Consider the following 19,650-nt stretch of genomic DNA (forward strand, 5'->3'; position numbering starts at 1 on the left):
AAATTCCAAGCATTGTCTGAGCACAAATGTCTGAGGTTCACTATCACAGACAGTTTTATCTCTAGAACAGTCACCTTCCCCTGCCTCTCAGAACTGCTCTTGGTCTACCTGGCATCTTACAGGATCTTCTGTTAGAAAACAAACAAACAAAAAAAAAAAACAGTAACTAAAGCATTTTCTTTTGTCTAAAAACACAATGCAGAAACATTTTAAGAATAAGAAAAGGTCTTTCTGTTACGCCTCCTTCAATAAAGCATTAATATTTATTAACTTACACTCTACTCTAGAATGAATATTTTAGGATCAAAAACAAGTAGCAGCAAAATGGGAATTTCAACCACAGCAACACACTCCCAGGGATAAAGAGCTCAGGATGGGGTGAGCAACCACTGTTTTGGATTTGAGAGGATTCTAATTTACCCACCCAAAGCAGTGATTGATTACTGCTTCATGAGATTACTAGAGACAATCAAAAAGTTATGGGCTTCCTTTATCAATAAGAACCAAGTAAAATGAAACTATGAGCTAATGTTCTATTAATGCTACATTAACCAGTAGCACATATATTAATAGAATTGAAGGCCACTTCAAAAGCTCAGAATCACGTACCCATTTTAAATTCTCAACGTAGAATAGATTTTTTTTTCAGTTTTGAACAAAAGCATATTTGTCTCAAGTGTGCCTATTCATCTACTCACTGAGTACATTCTATTTGCCAGGCACATAGAAATGTGGGGTTGTGAATCACTATTGAAGTCTAAAAAATGGCTTACATGAGATACTCACTATTGAAGGTTGCCCTTACTAAATCACTTTGTAATTCCCTTAACAAACTACCCGATCTTATTACAGCTTTTCATGGTGAATTATTACATGCTGAAAAAGAACAAGAGCATCTAGACTCGATAATTAATGTACACACTGCACAAAAGGCCAAAGAATAAATACTCGGTAGCATTTATTTCTGTCTCAGCAATGTCAGTGATTTAATATGGTAATAGCTAAACAGAGCCCACATAACAATGGGCCTAATGAATGTTTCCTTTTCATAGTCATGAGTGAAGTTTATATCTGAATATTATACGAGATTTCCAGCACATCATCTTAGGTTTCCATTGAGTCTAACAAATATGTGAAGGAGTAAGCATAGATTTTGGAATCAGGCATACCTGGGTATGAATTGGGTTTTAATTGTAGTCAACTTTTGGAAAATTTACTCTACCTGCCCATTTCTCAGTTTCTTCATCTACGAAAAGAACATACCATCTACCTTGCAGGATCATTACAAGGAACATAAAGAATGTATATAAAACAACTAGCCCACAATAGGTATTACTTTTCTGTTTTTACCAAAAATCTGAAATTTTTCTATTTTAGGTAGTATAATTCACCATGAAAAAGGTAGATTAAGACAGAGGTAAACACTTAGAGCCTCATCTCATGAGACAGTTACTTTGCATTCAACTTAAATTATGTTCATATAAGGGGTCTAATATGAATAATGTTGATTTTAAGTAACAGACCTTCAGATTATTGAATGGTGTTGACACAAAAAGTTACGTTTCTCCCCTGAATGCCCACTCTCCAGAACTGTGACTGTTCTGCTGTGCCTACTAAAGAATGGACATGGTACAGAAGGAAAGAAAAGCAAAAAACTGAAAGATCAACTTCAAAATAAAATGGTCATTGGCATACCAGTTTTAGAATACAATGAAAACACAAATTCTAATTCTCTATGAACTCAGTAAGCAAATAAATATTCCTTTAAGCAGTCTTATTTTGAATGGACCATTTACCATAAACCTTGCTTCTATCCAAAGCAACACTAGGAAGAAGATGCAGATTATATAGTTAGCTCTCTGTATTCCTAGGTTCTACATCCATGGATTCTACCACTCAATGACTTAAAATATTCAGAAAAAATTCCATCTGTACTGAGCATGTATAGACCTTTATTCTTACTAGCCCATGAACAATATGGTATAACAACTGTTTAAGTAATATCACCACTGTAATAGATATATAAATAATCTAGAGATTAAAGTATATTGGAGAATGGGTATAGATTATATGCAAATGCTGATGCAACAATGACATAAGCCTCAGCCATTCTCCCTCATTGCCCAAAATAGACAGACACTGGAATGTATTCCTTGCCTTTAAAACTCAATTGGGTCTCACACCCTATTCCCTTCATACCCTACCCCTTACAGCCACCTGGAAGACCAGTTCCAGGAATTCCTCTCTGCCTGCTACCCCTACTCCATGCAGGTAGGCCTTCTGCCACGTGTTCCATCAGTGTGCGCACAGGCAGTTGGTCACCCACCTCTACTGATTTATTTTCTCTGAATAAATTCAGTCTGGCTGTAAATTCGTACACTACCTCCTCTCTATTCTGCACCTCTTTTCCTAACAAATACTATACTATTTTATACAACAGATTTGAGGAAAAGCAACCTGGAACCAATCCTTTGTGGATACAGAGGGACCACAATACTTTCAGTGTATCAAAGAATCGATGGATGTTTTCTCTTTTCTTTCCTCTCTGTCTAGTTCTCCTCCTCACCTCTTGTTTTCTGACTTTTACTTCTTCCTTTTGATACCCTGCAGGTTGTACGACCATATCAGACCATGTCCAATCCCATGAGCAAGCTCACTGTTCTCAACAGCATGCATTCCCATTTCATTCTGGCTGACAACGGTACCACTGGCAAATATGGAGCAGAAGTGAAACTTCGGAGGCAACTAGAAAAGCATATTTCACTCCAGAAGATAAACACAAGTAAGTAGGCCATTGTTCTCACTCCCATGCCTCATGGAAAGTATGCTGAAGGGAAGTAACTTTACAGTGGTATTATGAAAGCTTGAACAAGTCTCAAGTAGAAACCATTATTTCTAATGGGCCAGTGGATTCATGTGACTATGTCATCTAGAAAGGGACATCTGGACTCATTATGCAATTAGAGGACTCAAGTTCACTTACCACACATGAAAAATGGGTTCATGAATGCAGATAAGCTTTGCTCTCCAAACTTTTCCAACTTACTTTATGCAGTGCTCCAATGAAGAAAGTCACCCTAGAAAAAATTTTATGTTTATTAAGCTTATTTTTTGTGGCTAAAAAAAGAAATGAGGTTTTGATCTTATCAAAGATTTGGCTGGTCAAAGGTATTTTAATGTCACTGAACATTCTTTAAGCTAAAACACTCATGTGCAACAATTTTAATGAAATTTGATTCCTTCTCAATTTTATGTGTATAGTCACTCATTGTCTCAAGATATGTATCTAGTTATATATGTATATTTATGTATAATGGAGATTGCTTGGTTATACTATCTCTTAAATATTTGTGCTCTGTGCTGTATTTACTGTGCCATTTGTTTTTACTGTGAAGAGATTGCATTTTAAGCCAGCAATGCTCTCCAGATCACTAAGTGGCTTGAATTGGAATGTGATGGAGGTATGACAAACTGTCTCCTATCCATCTTCACAAAATCTAACTTAGTTGGTTTTCCCAAAGTAGCATGGGAGGCTTGTGACAAACTCAAACTTTGTAGTGAATCACTGTCCCAACTGATTGAAATCCCAGAGCCTGCCATCTGAAATCACAAAAGATTGCCTTTGTCTAGGTTAGTTTTCACAAGTTCTCCTCTCTACATCTGGATCAGACAGTGCCAACTTCCTCCAAGGACTGTGATGTCAGACCTCTCATCAACTTCTCCTTCCTCCACTCTCTTCTCTGGTTCCACCTTTCAAGAACCTTTACTGTCATAGAAGTCATCTTTCACACTTTCATCTTTTCACGGTGAGGTCCAGAATACTAATTTATGGCCTAGGTCTGAAGTAAAACTAATGCAGAAACCCCATGGTGACCTTCTTTTGGAAGTCATATAAAACCCTAGAAAACTGATCCAGAGATCAGATGTGACAAAGCACTGTCATAAATGAGTAGTAGACTATACTTTAAATACCAAAATCAAACTAGATTACAACATTTGATAGAATGGTCCAAGGTTATGTAATCAGTGCTATCTATGAACATTTTATAGGATTTAGCATTACTTTTTATTTTAAACCCTCTTAGGTTAAGAATCAGAGCTTAAATAGGAGTGGAATCTGAAGGAGACAAGAGTAAGACCAAGAATACATTCAGGTCAAGTTTAGTACGGAGTCCTGTTCAGACAAGCACTGTACTCAGCCCTAGTTGCAGCTGGGCCAGTTAGCACTGTGGAGCAGAGCTGCGTGGTTGATTGTGTACATTATACACCACTCAAAGTAACTGCAAGCAGGCTAAAAACATAGCCAGGGCTCTGTAAGTCAAGCCTTGTGCCCAGAGGATACCCAGATGACCTTATCCTAACAGGTCATCCCAGAGGGATTACCTTTGGAACTTCTGTGCTTGGAGAGATAGCATGTGTGTCCTAGTGGCCTTCCAGGGGAAGGTTCCTGGCCAGAGGCCTGGCCTCAGTTAGGAGTAGCACGAGGAGTAATAGACAGTTGTGAACTTGGGAATGCTGGAGGAGCCCCCATTATATGCAAGGCCCTAGTAGATGATCAGGCATGCATCCCATCCCAGCCTATTTCATGAGAACACCAGGTGTTTGCTGGACTTTCAAGGCAAGTAGTGCCACACTGATAGTGGGACCTCATCAGGAGTAGGGGAAAGCTGGGTACCCACATGCCAAATGAGTTCCTTGGAGACTGAGTATAAGGCATCATAGAAACTCACAGGCTCCCACTTGGTGAATTTAGTTCAATTTAATTCAAGCTCACCAGAGATCCTTGAAGTCATAGGAATTTGCCCATGAACTGGGTTGGAGCAGCAAGCCCCAGCTGGCCAGCTCCTCTGGCCAGGAACCTTCCCCTGCAAGGCCACTAGGACACACATACTATCTCTCCAAGCGCCGAAGTTCCAAAGGTAATCCCTCTGGGCTGACCTGTTAGGATAAGGTCATCTGGGTATCCTCTGCACACAAGGTTTGACGTACAGAGCCCTGGCTATGTTTTCAAGGAGGGAGCAGCAAGCTCCCCAGTGGGTAAAGAGGGACCCAAGAGCACTGGAATGGAGCAGAACTTTAGATTTCCCTCAGTTCTCAGCAAAGCCAGGGCCCACCAGGTACTCCACTGAGAAACAGGGACAAAAGGTTGACCTAGCCCAACTTGAGACAGCAGGGGGCACAGCCCTTCAGTGAGGTCATTCTGCTTTCTTCTCTGGACCCTTAGGTTTTCCTTTATGCCATTATTAGCAATAATATAGTTCCTCCTCTTAAAAATAAAGTAACATCATGTAAGTGTAGTCTAAAAATTCTATTTACTCTTCCATTTCCAGCTTAAAAGTTTAGAAAATCCAAACTCCAACTGTGGAACTTGATTTCCTGTGAATGAGACACTACACCATAGTCACACTAGCCGCCACCACCCCAACGATGTTTGAATCTACTTCACATTTTCCTCATACAGGTGCCAAACCTCTTCTCACCTAGCGATTACCTGCATGCCATAGGGTCCTATCAGCAAGCCTATTTTCCTCTGAAGAAAATTTCCCTTACATATGATGTGAACCCTGCTTGGGAACCAAAAGCCCTTTCTCACCAACATGAGCTACTAATAACATACTACCAATACCACATGTTACACATTCTTCTCTGCACTCTGCCGTCCACTGTCTAATACTCTCTCCCTGAATTGCTGCTGCCCGCTGTCAGTACGGAAGCACTGTCATCAGCTATTGTTGGGCTTTGTTTTGAAGAGAATCCTTTCAAACGCAAGCAGGTACCCACTTCAGAGTCATCTTTCATCTGCAATTTTCTAAACTTCAATGCAATTTCTAAACTCTTCCAAATGCAATATGCTAGGAACATTTCCACTGACTCCTTTCAGTTGTTTCTTGAATGCCTGTTGTGGACCAGTCATGGTTAAGATCAAGAAAAGTGGCAGCAATTTACTGAGCTGAAGTCAAGAGAAGCAAACACAATACTGAGCAAATAAGCAAACAAGTAAATCTGTGATATCTGCTATAAAAATTGCTACTATGAAAAAGAGTAGAAGAAATTTGATGTCTGCGTACATGTGTTCATGTGCATGTGTGAGTTGGGAAGATCGTCTAGACCTGGTGGTCAGGAAGGGCCTCTATGAGAGGTGACATTGAAGCAGAGACTTGAATGAAGTGAAGGGGCTGACTATGGAAAGAATATTCTCGGGAGAGCAAAAGCAGGGACAGAGGCCCAGATTGTTCGATGAAGAGTAAGAAAAGCTTGGTAAACAAAGAGTTGAGCTTTATTCCAACAGAGTTTACACCATCATTCTGCTGTTGACGGGTGTAGAGATTTGACTGAGTTTGGAGGCAAAATTAAAAGCACAGAGATGCTTTTAGGGAGCTGTTGACTGTGGTTTGAATTAAGACAGCAGCAGTAGAGTTAGTAAAAGTGTTGATTCAGGATATACAAATACATGTACATATGGATTGCTTCAGAAAGTGGCATCTGAGTAGCCTGATTGAGGTTTTAAAATCCCAAACACTTTGTAAACATTGCATTATTTTAAATTGCATCACAGCATGTTCTAATACTCATTGTGTAGCTATCACCCCTTCTCCGCATTTATTAGGCTATAGCCAATCTTGATTCTTCTAAGTGTACCCACCAACTTCCTCCTCTGGATGATTCTGAAGGAAAACCAGTAAGCGTATCATTCCATCCATCAATAGTTCAGTACCAAAGCATTTTTCTTTTGTGTTGGCCACACAGACTATATTTTAAAAGTATTTCCTTAACTTACTCACAACATAATGACAAATATTGACCCAAGAATGCTTTCACAATTCTTTCAGGAAAAATAAAATTCAAGAACCATATTACTGCATGCTAAAGTCTTCTAAATAATTTACCAATCATCTTTTCTGGTCACAAGTTCTTCTCAGCTAGCCAAAAAATATTTTGAAAAATATTTCATTGCAATTCTGAGAGATAAAGGTTAGAAAAATCCCCAGCAACTGTGACTATCTTTTCAGGGTTTGAAGGGAACAATGTAACTTCGGGGAGAAGTAGAAGACTTTGCCTGTAGTTAGTGGAATAAGCTGGAAGTGACAGGCAGGAAGTTCAGATCATCATAGTTCTGTCACCTTAAACAACTTCTGTACTTCTCTTAAACTTCGATCCTGTAGCTGTGAACCAGGGATAATAATTCCTTATTGAGTTGTGACTAAATGGGTCAGCACCAGGAAGGGTTGTGGAAGGTGCCTGTTCAGAAACATTGGTTCTCTTCCTACCTTTTCCACGGAGTAGCAACATGCCCTGGGGGCACCATGGACCATGTGTGTGTAGCTTCCCTGCCATAGGTTCCAACCTGAGGCCATCAAAGTCCAGGCTGTCCACCAGAATATCTGTATGTACATGGTGGAATATTATTCAGCCATAAAAAGAGTGGAATTCCTTTGCACAATGCATGGAACTGGAGGACACTATGTTAAGTGAAATAAGCCTGGCGTTGAAAGATACGTATTGCTGTTCTCACTCATGCGCAGAAGCTCAAAGTGTATTTCATACAGAGAGTAGAATAGTAGTTGCCAGACAGTAGCTTAGCAGGAGGAGGAGTGGAATAGAGAAATTGGATACTGGGTACCATACTAGCTAGTTAAGAAAATTAAATTCTAGTGTCCTACCATAGAGTGGAATGACTATAGCATTGTATCTTGTAAGATAGCTAAAAAGAGAGGATTTTAGATGATCCTAACACAAAGAAATGATGAATGAGAAAAACGCTGATTAGCCCAATTTGAGCATGACACATTGTTTAAGTGGATCAAAATATCAAACTGGTCCCTGTAAGTACTTATAATCATTATATACCCATGAAATTATTTTTAAAATGTACCTTCACCACAAATCTTAACCTGGCAGTACTTTTCTTGAAAGTGCAATCCACATCAGACTAAACCCAATCTAAAGGATTCTGATTTCCCTCGGGCAGAACTCACAGATACTCATATTTGTGATATTAACCATTGGGGTGTCTCAGTGGGTTTAGATTTTCATTGCCAGTGCTTTTTTGCTGCTTTCAAGGTGTGCTTCAAAGAGAATCTGATACTCTGATCTTTTCTTACCCCACAGTAACATCTGACATTGGAGTGTGGCCTCATCTGATGAAGCCACCTAGGGTACTTCTCTAAAGCAGCAGATTAAATTGTGCTCGTTGTTTCTACATAAACAAGTAGAGAACTGACTGCAGATTTCAGAAAATACCATCACATTTGGTATTTGAAGATATTGGTATTTAGGATTCTCTGAAAAAAAAATAGATGTTTTATTATGCAGTCCCTAAGCAAATATATTTATTCATATGATTGTGTGCTTACTCACACAAATAAAAATAATGACGATAATAATGTCATCCCTAATAAGTTATGCTTTATCGTAGAGACACATCTTTCCCTTCCCCATTGGTTGTATGATCTTTGAACACCATGTACTCAACAATGAACACAGGGAGGTCAAGTAGGTGAGGGCCATCTGATTGCAAAATTGTTAAGTCATACAGATAAAGGGTCCCTTAAAAGTTCATAGAAAATGCACATTATGAAAATATGCATGGATTTCAAACTTTGCATCAAACTAAACTTATCCTTTAATCCCATTTCCTATGAACTTTTTTCAAATACCCTTGTACATGGAAGCAACAGCCACTGGTGAGTGCTAATGAGACTCACAATATTGAATTAATGACCTGTGCAGACTTCAATATCCCTAAACCCACAGCACAGGCTGGCTGTCCGCCTGGGGTCTTCCTTCAGATCCTACCACCACTTGCTATTGGGACATTCATCCCTGTCTCTACCATTAGTTGTACTAGATTTTAAACATCTTCTCTCCTGGGTGAGGACCCAAGTCATTTGTAACAGAGCTCTCCACTTATTTGAAAACTATAAATGGACTTGAATGGACTATTCTGCAATAGGGCCAGTTAGGAAGCTGCTTTTCATTTGAAGAGACACTCCAGCCGGCTTAACAGGCAGAACTAATTCATGAGGTAAATCGGATCAGAGTTCCCAATGCACCAGCACCTGCTCCCAGCACCCCTGCTTTGTATGGATTTCGAGCTCACTGACTCCAGCAATGTGTTCAATGCAGCGAGCTTTCCTCCCTGGGCCTGTGGTGCTACCAGAAACCCTACACTTCACAGTCATGAGCTGATAAGATGTCAGGGGAGCGGCAAGCACCCAGAAATGCAGTTGCTTTCTCCGTGGGCCCCTGGAGATCCTACTCAGGAAAAAGCAGTGCCCATGAAATATCTGAATGAGTAAGGTCCTAATAAAATAGAGAGTCTGAAATTCCATACCAAGAGAAGGCTAACTTATAATCTATGACTTACTGAGACAAATTTTAGAAATACCAGGCATGACAATAATAAGAGTCTTCAGTGGATGAGTGAATTCACGAAGTAAAACACTAAGAGGCAATGTGCTGCAGAAATCTACATTCCATTTCTGGTATATATCTTGCATTTCCCTGGACCACAGTAGCACCCTTATATGTATTTGTATTTTTCTGTTGTTAAATTCTGAAGCCAACTTGCCCTGGAAAGTTGACTTTGGTCATCTGAAAAGCACCACTGACATCCTCAATAAATTTACCAACCTCTCTGACACTAACAGTGATATTATTGTTATGCACAGTCAACGTTCCATAGAGAGTAGCCTCTTAGTGATCTCACTCAGCCATATTAACAGAAGAAATGTTCAAATGTATAGTTTCAAAAAAAAAAAAAAATGACAGCATCACTGAAATCAACACTGAAGTAGTTTCCTGGAAGCTGTTTTAAACGCACATAATCATTTATATGTAAATAAACATTATAATAGTATGTATGTGTGTATATATACACATATGTGTGTGTGTATATATATATACACACAAACATACACACACACACACACAGGCTTACAATGATTGCTAAATCTGTGTCCTTTCTTTGTATTTATACTAAATACAGAGAGGCCCAGCCTGGTGTGGTTAGCGGTAGCACAGAGTGAGAGGGAGATGGCAAAAGGAAGGTATAAGGTCTGAGGTGCTAATGAGAATTTTCTTCTGAAGATTATTCCATGCTGGAGTCATGAGTAACCTAGCACACTACCCTTCCCACTGACCACGATGCAGCTCAGAACCTTTTTGCCTTATTTAGGACACAGGATCTGCTGCTGTAACAGTGACTCAAAATAGTGAATGCTTTGATGAGACCGGAGCTTTCTCCTCACGCAGATGTCGCTCTGAGTGCAGCTGTGATGTAGCAGCGTCACAACCATGAGGACCCAGATCCTTTTTGCTTTCGCTCTGCTCTCCCCGTTTGCATGGTTCCTGGGAGCTCGCCATCACATCTCCATCCTGGCCAGAAGGAAGAGGGACAAAGGAACAAGGGAAGGGGGAGCCCTTCCGTTTAAGGCATAGTGAGGAAAAAAGTCACACACGTTATGTTGGCTTACATCCTAAGCCCCAACATTTTGTCACATGTTAACATGTTAGCTTAAAAAAAAAAAAAAGATTTTGTCCTGGGCAAACACCTAGCTGGCTAAAATTCTATCACCATGAGAGAAGGGAGGAACAGCTAACGGTTTTTGTTGTATCTTTTGAACATGGAATTCCAGATGGCCGGTAAGAACTGGCTGGAGTTGATCCATGAGAGAAAATGTATCTGCCATTTATAAATAAGATACACCAGCATGTTCCAACAAGCTCCGCTGGGAGCCTTGTCCAAAGATTTATCTCTGGCCCTTTGACTCTTTAACCTGCGAGCTTTCCAGGGAGTTCAGTTCAAGAGTTTTGGGCTAGCTCTTGAAATCAGATTGATGCAAGCTGCCTAAAATGCTGCTGGCTATTTTCAACTATCCTGGTTTAGTTGACTTTTCCAGTGAACCAACCCAAGCTGATCTGCTCTGCTTCAAAATACGCTGTGCTCTGTATGAGGCGTGTGCATTCCGTAAAAGAAGACTTAAATGCACATTTTGTTAACACATCCTCAGATAACATGCTAAATCCCAAACATTAAAAATAAACAGCAAATTCTGTGATTCCATGACACACTCTTGCTGTTAGTGCTTCCAGGATGAACCTTGGAAAATACTTTGCACCAGGAAGTAGAATGGAGGCTGGTTGGCCTCTCAGCTCCATCACAAAAGGAAATGCTAAGCCAGGCCTTTTCCCTCTTGGAGGAAAAGGAGAGGCTTGTCTTAGGAAATAGAGCAGCCTGCCCTCTGATTCAGCTTAGGATGCCTTTGAGGAGATAATGATGTGGCCAAACACAGCCAGTAGGAAAGGACTCCTGAAAACGTCTGAGAGACAGTAGCTGTATGATCTGGTGCGCTGCTGATGGCCATTGTAAAAACACCCATCACTGGACTTTCTCTTAATAGTGGATCAGGTCACTTTGTCTTAGAGGTTGAGATATGCACATCATTACTGACACCACCCTCATTAGCTTTTGATTTTAGCCTACGGCATTCAGTCCAACCTGAACAGTAGACATATAGGCACTTGGGATTTCCTTCTAAGAGAACAAAGCCCAGGAAAAGTGTTGTCTTACAAGTTTATTAAGAATGTAAGCAAGAACTCTTGCCATTCCACTCTGGATACTCTATATAAAACAATTTACTTGCTGTTACTGGCCTACTGTCTTTTCATCATTTTATAATATAGGCTAACTATCCCTTCTCCAAAATGCTTGGGACAACAAGTACTTCAGATTTTTGAGGTTTTTGGATTTCTGATTTTCAGATTACAGATGCTCAACCTGAATCAAAACCATGGTAACTGTGACGTTTCTGTTCATACTAACGAAGTTTGTACAGAAAATTAATGTTTAGAAATCTATGAGAAAATACAAGAAACAAATTCAAAAGACAAATGGCAAGATGAAGGAAATATAGAAACTATGACAAAGGGCAAATTTCCGTAATGTATAAATAGTGCCTACAAATAAAAAAAAAGTAAAAAGCCCTATAGGAAAATTAGCAAAATATATGAACAAGAAAATTATGGGGAGAAAATACAAAAGAAATGAAAATCAGGATAGTGAAATTTTTCTCACCTACCAAATTGGCAAAAACCAAAGATTGAAACTATGTAGTGTCGATAAATGTATATGAAAATATGTTCTAAAACATTTCTGATGGATGTATAAATATGAGCAACTTTATTTTTAAAAAAATCTGGCAATCCCTCCAAATTTTAAATATGTATAACCTTTACTTCTGGGAATTCTTTCTTATATAAATTTACCAAAATATTATAGTAATAAAACTGAAATAACCCTAAGATTGATCATAAGCAAATAGTGAAATTATACATAGACATAGTGAAATACTCAAATTATGAATAATGCAGTATTTCTGTTTGGGCTCATATGGAAAGAGTCAAGAATTTTTTTCACATCTTAGAAGCCTATCATACAAAAGTACAACTGTATTTTAGTATAACTATAGCCCCATTGATTTTAAATTATATATAATAAACTATATTATAGTTATAATAATTTTAGTACTCATATACAAATATGTGTGTGCTTGTGTATGTATGTGTATATATAAAACATGTAGGTGTATGTGGCTCAAGTAAGTAGGTCCCTGCCACCCCAAAGGGAAAGAAGAACTGAGTTCCTGGCTCAGCCCCAGCCACTGAAGTCATTCGTGGACTGAACAGGCAGATGGGAGTGTTCTCTGTCTTTCTCTGTCTCTCTCTCCTTCTCAGGTAACAGCAACACTTTTCGATGCTGGCTTTCACAATAGGCAGATACTGCTTTTATCACAGCAAAAGAACCTTGGGAGCAGTCAGCCTAGCCATGTGACCATGTGACGTGGGGTTTCACACCTTCTCTCAAGTGTCATTCTTTTTTAAATACATATTTTATACACACACACACACAAACACACACACATAGAGAGAGAGAAACATGATGTAATAAGATCCATATATAGTAAACTGGTCACTTTACTGGGAAAGATTAGCATATTCATCAGCTCTCATATTTACCATTTCCCCCACCCCATGGAAAGAGCAGCTCAGATCTACTTCTTTAACAAAAATCCTGAAAACAATCTTCATGTTGTGCATCACATCATGAGACCTATTCATCCTACATATTTGCACTTTGTACTCTTTGGCCTGTGCCTCCCCAACCCTGGCATCATTTCTGACCTTTCTCCTCCTCCCCAAGACATAAAGACTCAAGTCAGGAAAACTTAGGGGAAGAAGGGCTGCTTGAGGACACATTATAGAGAACATTCTGAAATCACTCATAAAGAGTGTGTCTAAAAATTATGAGACCAATGTAACAGATATGATGCTTACATTTGGTAATGGTATTGGTGCGTGACACAACATCCTAAACTTATTCCCAACTGATATCCATCACCAGATATTCTATTATAATGAGGATACTGCATTTGTCCTACATTTATATCCTTACTCTGAGTACAGTTTAGTAGAGTTGGAATTGTTAATTTTCTCTCCAGCATGCCCCTGAGCAACCCAAGGTCCAGCTCCCTTCCCCCTATGTCCTGACCCCCATCAGGGTACAGCTCTTCCAGTAGTTGTTTGATACTGAACATTGTCTGTGTGCCCAAGGAGACAAAGTGGCTCCACTGTACTTGTCCCCACTGTACTTTTAAGATGCTGCACATGGCAGCAGAGCTTATCGGATTTCTTCAGCTTTTCAAAATGAGGCTAAAATGAAAACTCAAAATGCCGCTTAAAGTAAACAGTGATTACTGTCTGTGTATCTCCCCTTGGTAATATTTCTTTCAGGCTCTTTCTTTCAAAGTATTTTCTTTTGTGCCTGCAACATGCTAAGCACCATAGGAGTTGCAAGATAAATAAGGCATAGCTGTGTACTCAAAGAACTTCATCTTACTAATCAGTTATAATTAACTAGAGTTATGGAGCACTATTCTAAATAATTTTCAAGAAATAATTGATTTGTTTCTTAAAACAACCCTGAAGTGGGTGCCATTGTTACCACCATTTGTCAGTAAGAAAACTAAGGCATAAATAGGCCAAGTAATAAAGCCCAAAGCCAAAGTGCTAATAAATGAAAGATTCAAGAAGCGATGCCTGGACCCCCCTGCTCAACTGCTTCTCTGCATCCAAAGATCTGCATTAAAGCAGCAAGGGTTAAACTCCCTTTCTTTTTATACATTTTTATCTTCTATTCGTTTAAGATTTCAATTGCAACCCTGAATCAGTTGCACCTGTGACCTAGATATAGTTTTTCAGAAAATAAAATCAACAAAATCATAAGGAAAAGATATCCATGTTTCACTGCTTCTCTTCTGTTGACTGACTTGTAGGGAAATATTAAGGCAGAATATAGAATGAGAATGGCAGTGTATGTGTGTGCATGCTGCTTCTAGTCAATGGTTTTCACTTTGCAGATAGGAAAGCCAGCTGGAACAGGTCTAGTGTCCTGCCTACATGTATTCAGTGTATTAACTTGGCAGAGCTTCCACTGAACCTCAACCTCAGATTCCCCATCTGCTGTTCATGGCTCAGCATTTGGTCACCACCTCGGTTTGGGAAGTACTTTTCTTCTACTCTGTTTGGCACTCCATCTCAGAACTGGAATAAGATAAGGCTTTCCATACACCTGAGCAAGAAACAGAAGCAGGGTACGTGGGGTATCAACCTTATTGCCCCATGTTAGCCCCTTGAGACCATTTTGTCCACTGCATCCTAAGGGTAATTAAGGAAATGTTGAGACTGCTGGAGACACAACCAACACACACCTGGGATCTGGAATTTCCACTTTTACCCAAAGCCACTGATCTTACTCTCATTGACCCTCTCTGAAGTATCATGTAAACTTTGGTTCATTAGAGTTGCTGATGGCAGCAAGAATCAACCGACAGTGCTAGCCTGCTGTTCACTCTGTAGCAAAGATGATGCTGTGCCAGTTTTCTGCTCTGTTCCATCAGCAAATGCTTGTGCCAAATTTCCAGGAGGATTTGTGTTGTTGTTTATTGGAAGCTTTGTTTGTAGTATTTAGTAAGTGGTCTAACTGCCCTCCACGGTGGGAGAGTGGCCTGAGGAATGTGTGTTGGTAAGCTGAATGTATTTTTCTCAGAAACATACTAAGTTGGCACTTTCTGGAAAATGGACAGTGGTTATTTTACAAACTGTTGGAACTCCAGAGAAACCATCCCTTGCATTCTGTGCATTGAGGTGTACTGCTTTGTGTTTTCCCCAGAGAATTCAAAGATGAGAAGGTATCTTTGTCAGGTTATGAACCCTGAGTAGTGACCAAGAGATGCATCATGGAAAGTGGGTGAGGTCCCTCCATGCCTGTCACCCCCAGCTACCCATTCCCTAAACCCTACTTTTCAAAAATCGCCACAAGTGGAGGCTTCTCTGAAAATCGAGCTTGATCCTGGAAAGCTAGGATCGAAAGCGACAACCTGAGGATCTGGGATCCTCCCTAAATGCTGTTTCCAGGGAAAGAACAGAAAGGAAGCAGAAACAGAGCCACTCCTGCCCCTGGGATTCTCCTTTAAGGCCTCGATTTGAAATGAGATGCTGCCTAGCTAGTTTAGTATATTAACAACTCCATCAGCATGGGATTACCGTTCAATTCTTATAACCCAGTTTGAGGTAGAATAGCCAAACTGGTAGGAAACCTATTACACTAAAATGGCTTTGCTTTTTGTTTGTAAGGATCAGAGTTATGTACTTATAGTCATCCTTTGGCCAATGAGGAAGAACAGGTGAGAGGGGTAAGTAGGGGGCATGAGCCCAGTAAATAATATTGTGTATATTGAGTGACAGGTTGGCATTTTTCCAGTTCCTCTTTAAAAAGAAAAGATTAGCCTGTGAAAAGGTAGTTTCCTTAGGTCATATGCAGCTAATCACTTGAGAACAGAACACTTATTGCCCCGGAACTCAGAAAAATTGTTTTTAGAAGGAAGGAAGAGAGACAGTCAGTTCCTATTGTGAAAAACACAGAATTGAACAATTCATAATTATAATTAATTTAACAAATAACATTTCTTGTGGCTCTGTCAAGTGCCCTGTATTGGTTCATGCACTTAACAGACACCATTTCCTTTTAACCCTTTCATCACCACAGCACTTTTCTAGTCTGACATGGAACAATGCAGGGCACTTCCTCAGCAAAGGCCAGTTAGGAGGAGGGATGTCAGGATACAGCACCCATCCAGAAAGGCCATGTCATGCTTTGCATAGATCTGAATATGCAACTTGGGTTGCAGTCACATGCATAAATTTATACAAATTGGGTAATCCGTCTGCTTTAATAAGATGTCTATCCAACAATTGGGTTGTAGAAATTTCAAAGATTTTATTTTTTGACAGGATGCCTGCCGTTTTTCTCTCTTGACTCCCGCTTGTTTTATTCATTTTGGGGTAGTTGCCAATTAGACCCAATTGGTAAGTATAATTAATAGACAACTTGAACTTCCTCTTAAACCCACCCAAGAAAATTAACCATAGAACCTTCATTTCTTTTAAAATCCCTAACAAAATTACTGCCAGCGACTGCTATTTCTCTCTCTGTCTCCTACTATATCCAGACCCTTCAGAGATTAATTATCTCCTATTTATGTTCCTAAAATACCACACAGCACTACTAGGACACTTCTGAAGGGAAATAAGCATTTATTTAGGTTTCAGGCACTATGCTAGAGATTTTCTTAGATCCTGTCTCTTTTTAACACTCACAAAAAAAACTCCAAATCCTTCTTATGTTCCTTTTATAGTCGATAAAATGGCAGCTCAGAGGATTAACCACTTGTCTCAAATCCAGTTAGTGAGAAATTCACTTGCAAACCTAGGCTAATGTGCTCCTACACCCCTAATTCCTTCCATCCTACATATGGAAGCATTGTTTCACTCAGAAAGAGACTTCTCTAAAACTTTGATACCTTGGAGGGCTTGAAGGTCACTGTTTCACTCAACTGTTTGAACACCAACTCTGCCAGACCCGAGTTGAGCATTGATTTGGTTGAAATGAGTCATCGAGCCGGACTTTGGGAAGAGGATGACTGTTAGTGGCAAAATGAAGATGGTGGAGTAACAACGTGAGAAGGAAATGGGACAGGATGCTGGAGAGGAGTGTGGGGTGAAGGCAAACATAGGGGCTCCTGATCGTGTACCCCTGGCTACAGTTCTTCTTCATGTGACTCGTGGACTTCCCTTTGTCATCCTATGCCTGAGAATATATGAAGGAGGCTGGGAAGGCAAAGGGACGTTCAATTGTCATCACTGGCATCTTTGTTGATCATTGCACCATCATCAAATGCATTGGGATAACCATGACAAAATTGTTCATCACTGAACCCATAATTGTCCCATGGGACAGGTAACAGTTCTTCATGTTAAAGGGCCCAGAACTTCATCCAGGGAGGTCTGCAAGTGGGAAAGGGTAAGATGTATTCTGTTAGACTAACAGTCCCAGGTTCAAAGCATGTGGACTTGAGAAGGAAATTAAGATTCCTCAGGGCAGGGTACATGTCCCTCAAGAAAATCTTATTGCCTTCTGTGGATGCTCCAATCTGTTCAGGTCAAGCATATAAACTTTCTACTGCTAAAACTAGTCACAGAAAACATCCTCTAACACACACACAAAGAATAAAAATAATGATCAGTTCACTTTAGACTGGGATGACTTGCCATTGTTCAGCTGTTTCAAACTGAACATGTGATTCCAAGTTTTCTCTACCTTGTAGAGAGTCTTTTTTTTTTTTTTTGGACAGGCAGAGTGGATAGTGAGAGAGAGAGAGACAGAGATAAAGGTCTTCCTTTGCCGTTGGTTCACCCTCCAATGGCCGCCACGGCTGGCGTGCTGCGGCCGGCGCACCGCGCTGATCCGATGGCAGGAGCCAGGTACTTCTCCTGGTCTCCCATGGGGTGCAGGGCCCAAGCACCTGGGCCATCCTCCACTGCACTCCCTGGCCACAGCAGAGAGCTGGCCTGGAAGAGGGGCAACAGGGACAGAATCCGGTGCCCCGACCGGGAAAGAATCCGGTGTGCCGGCGCCGCTAGGCAGAGGATTAGCCTAGTGAGCCGCGGCGCCAGCTGAGGGTCTTTTCTATAAAGAATAATTTGTATGAAGAAAACAGCATGACCAAATCCCCTGACTTCAGTTCATGGAATGACCTGATACAAGTTTGCCATGTAATTGACATGTTCATCACACTTGTTAATGAAGTCACTTTGTCAATCAAGTTAATAAAACAGAACAACCACTTTGGAGGAGGAGAAAACATTTTAGTGAAATCTTTTTCTCAGTGTTTTCCTGTCTCTCATCTGATCAGTTTTCCTGTTCACACTAGTAGCTCACTCTTTTTCAACAGAGAGCATTTTCCTCGGTGGAATTACTTGTTCAGGAACTAGGGATAGTTCTTACAAGTCTGGAAAGGGAATCGGTGCCCTCCTTGCAGGCAAGAACTCTGAGATCTCTTTGCAGATTAGTCTGATTTAGGTGGAAATATCTGTTCCAATCCTGAGAGCATAAACCACCTTGATGGGACCCAATCTCTTCCCCGTTTCATTGCCAACTGAAAGACTTCCCCGCTGTTCCATCTATCGTTTTTCTAGCTGCTTCTGCCATAACACCTTGTAGACCTTCTGTCTCACTTATTCCAAGCCACTTCAGTTTCCCTGAAATAACAGACCTGATCAGAGCTGTTTTTGATGTGTGCTGAAATTCCATCCTCTCTCCACACTACCAACCTAGCCCCAACCTACAATCTCTCCAACCTCAGTTTGAAAATCTCCTCTCTCAAATCTAACCCCTATTCCCACCCTTCCCCTTGTCCCTTGTGATCCTCCAAGGCCCAAATTCACCACAACTCCTTTGTTCCTACAGTGTTCATAGCAACAGTTATTTTAGCACAGTGATTATCTATCCATCTGCCTGCACCATCTCCCATCATCTGTAGATTGTGCGCTCCTACAGAGCAGAGCCCATGTCATCTTTGTTTTTGTCATCCTAAAGACTTAACACAATGCCTATCACACGGACTAGGTGCTCAATAAATTGTTGTCAGTATCAGTATTTGGTTTTCCTGGCCTTATTTTTAGCTCTGGTATGCAGCCTGACACATAGATGCAAAAGTTATAAAGAAAGGACAAATAACACAATAATGACATAGCAAAACCCAGGGAAGGTAAATAAATAGGAATATGTGCAGGCAAAGAGCAGGACTTGCTCCTCCAACTCATAGGGATGAAAGCATTAAGTCTGGGAAATGTGACTGTGTCCCTGTTGAATCACGATTGCTGTTAAGTCATTGCCATCTTCTAAACATAGAGAATCTAGGAATATACATGCATGCTATAGCACCCCATGCCATCAAGACTTCCATATTTCTATTTACACAGGAAAAGAAATAACCATTGATTTTTTTCCCCTACTTGTTCAAAGTGATAATTGCTCATAGCTACTTTTCAGTCCAGATTAGGATCAATCTATTTAGTAGATATGCATAGCTAACTTTAGAAAGTTACACAAAGATAAAATAAATGGGAAAACTTATGCTGAGTACTTTTCTGCTATAATCAACAATTTCACAGTGGGATATATTTAGAGAAGATAAGGTATCTTACTCCCTAAGGATCTTAAAACAAAGTAAACAAGGCTGGTATTTGCCT

The 19,650-nt window shown here is 40.2% G+C and overlaps 1 protein-coding gene and 1 non-coding gene across 21 annotated transcripts in view; both read left to right on the forward strand.

Annotated features, from left to right (window-relative positions):
• TRPM3 (transient receptor potential cation channel subfamily M member 3) overlaps positions 1-19,650 on the forward strand; it is a 1,025,749-nt gene that overhangs the window by 733,644 nt on the left and 272,455 nt on the right. For 11 of the 20 annotated variants that reach the window (XM_070050833.1, XM_070050835.1, XM_051858588.2 and 8 more), the window contains exons 6-7: positions 2,611-2,782; positions 16,351-16,425. In XM_070050833.1, the coding sequence (XP_069906934.1) occupies positions 2,611-2,782; positions 16,351-16,425 (247 nt within the window). The remainder of the gene's footprint in view (positions 1-2,610; positions 2,783-16,350; positions 16,426-19,650) is intronic. The other 9 variants (XM_070050847.1, XM_070050871.1, XM_051858622.2 and 6 more) reach the window with 1 other exon arrangement.
• MIR204 (microRNA mir-204) lies at positions 17,187-17,246 on the forward strand. The gene has a single exon (NR_162577.1). It is a non-coding gene; the product is annotated as a microRNA mir-204 (primary transcript).

The sequence above is a fragment of the Oryctolagus cuniculus genome, chromosome 1 (assembly GCF_964237555.1).
Source record: "Oryctolagus cuniculus chromosome 1, mOryCun1.1, whole genome shotgun sequence".
NCBI lineage: Eukaryota > Metazoa > Chordata > Mammalia > Lagomorpha > Leporidae > Oryctolagus > Oryctolagus cuniculus.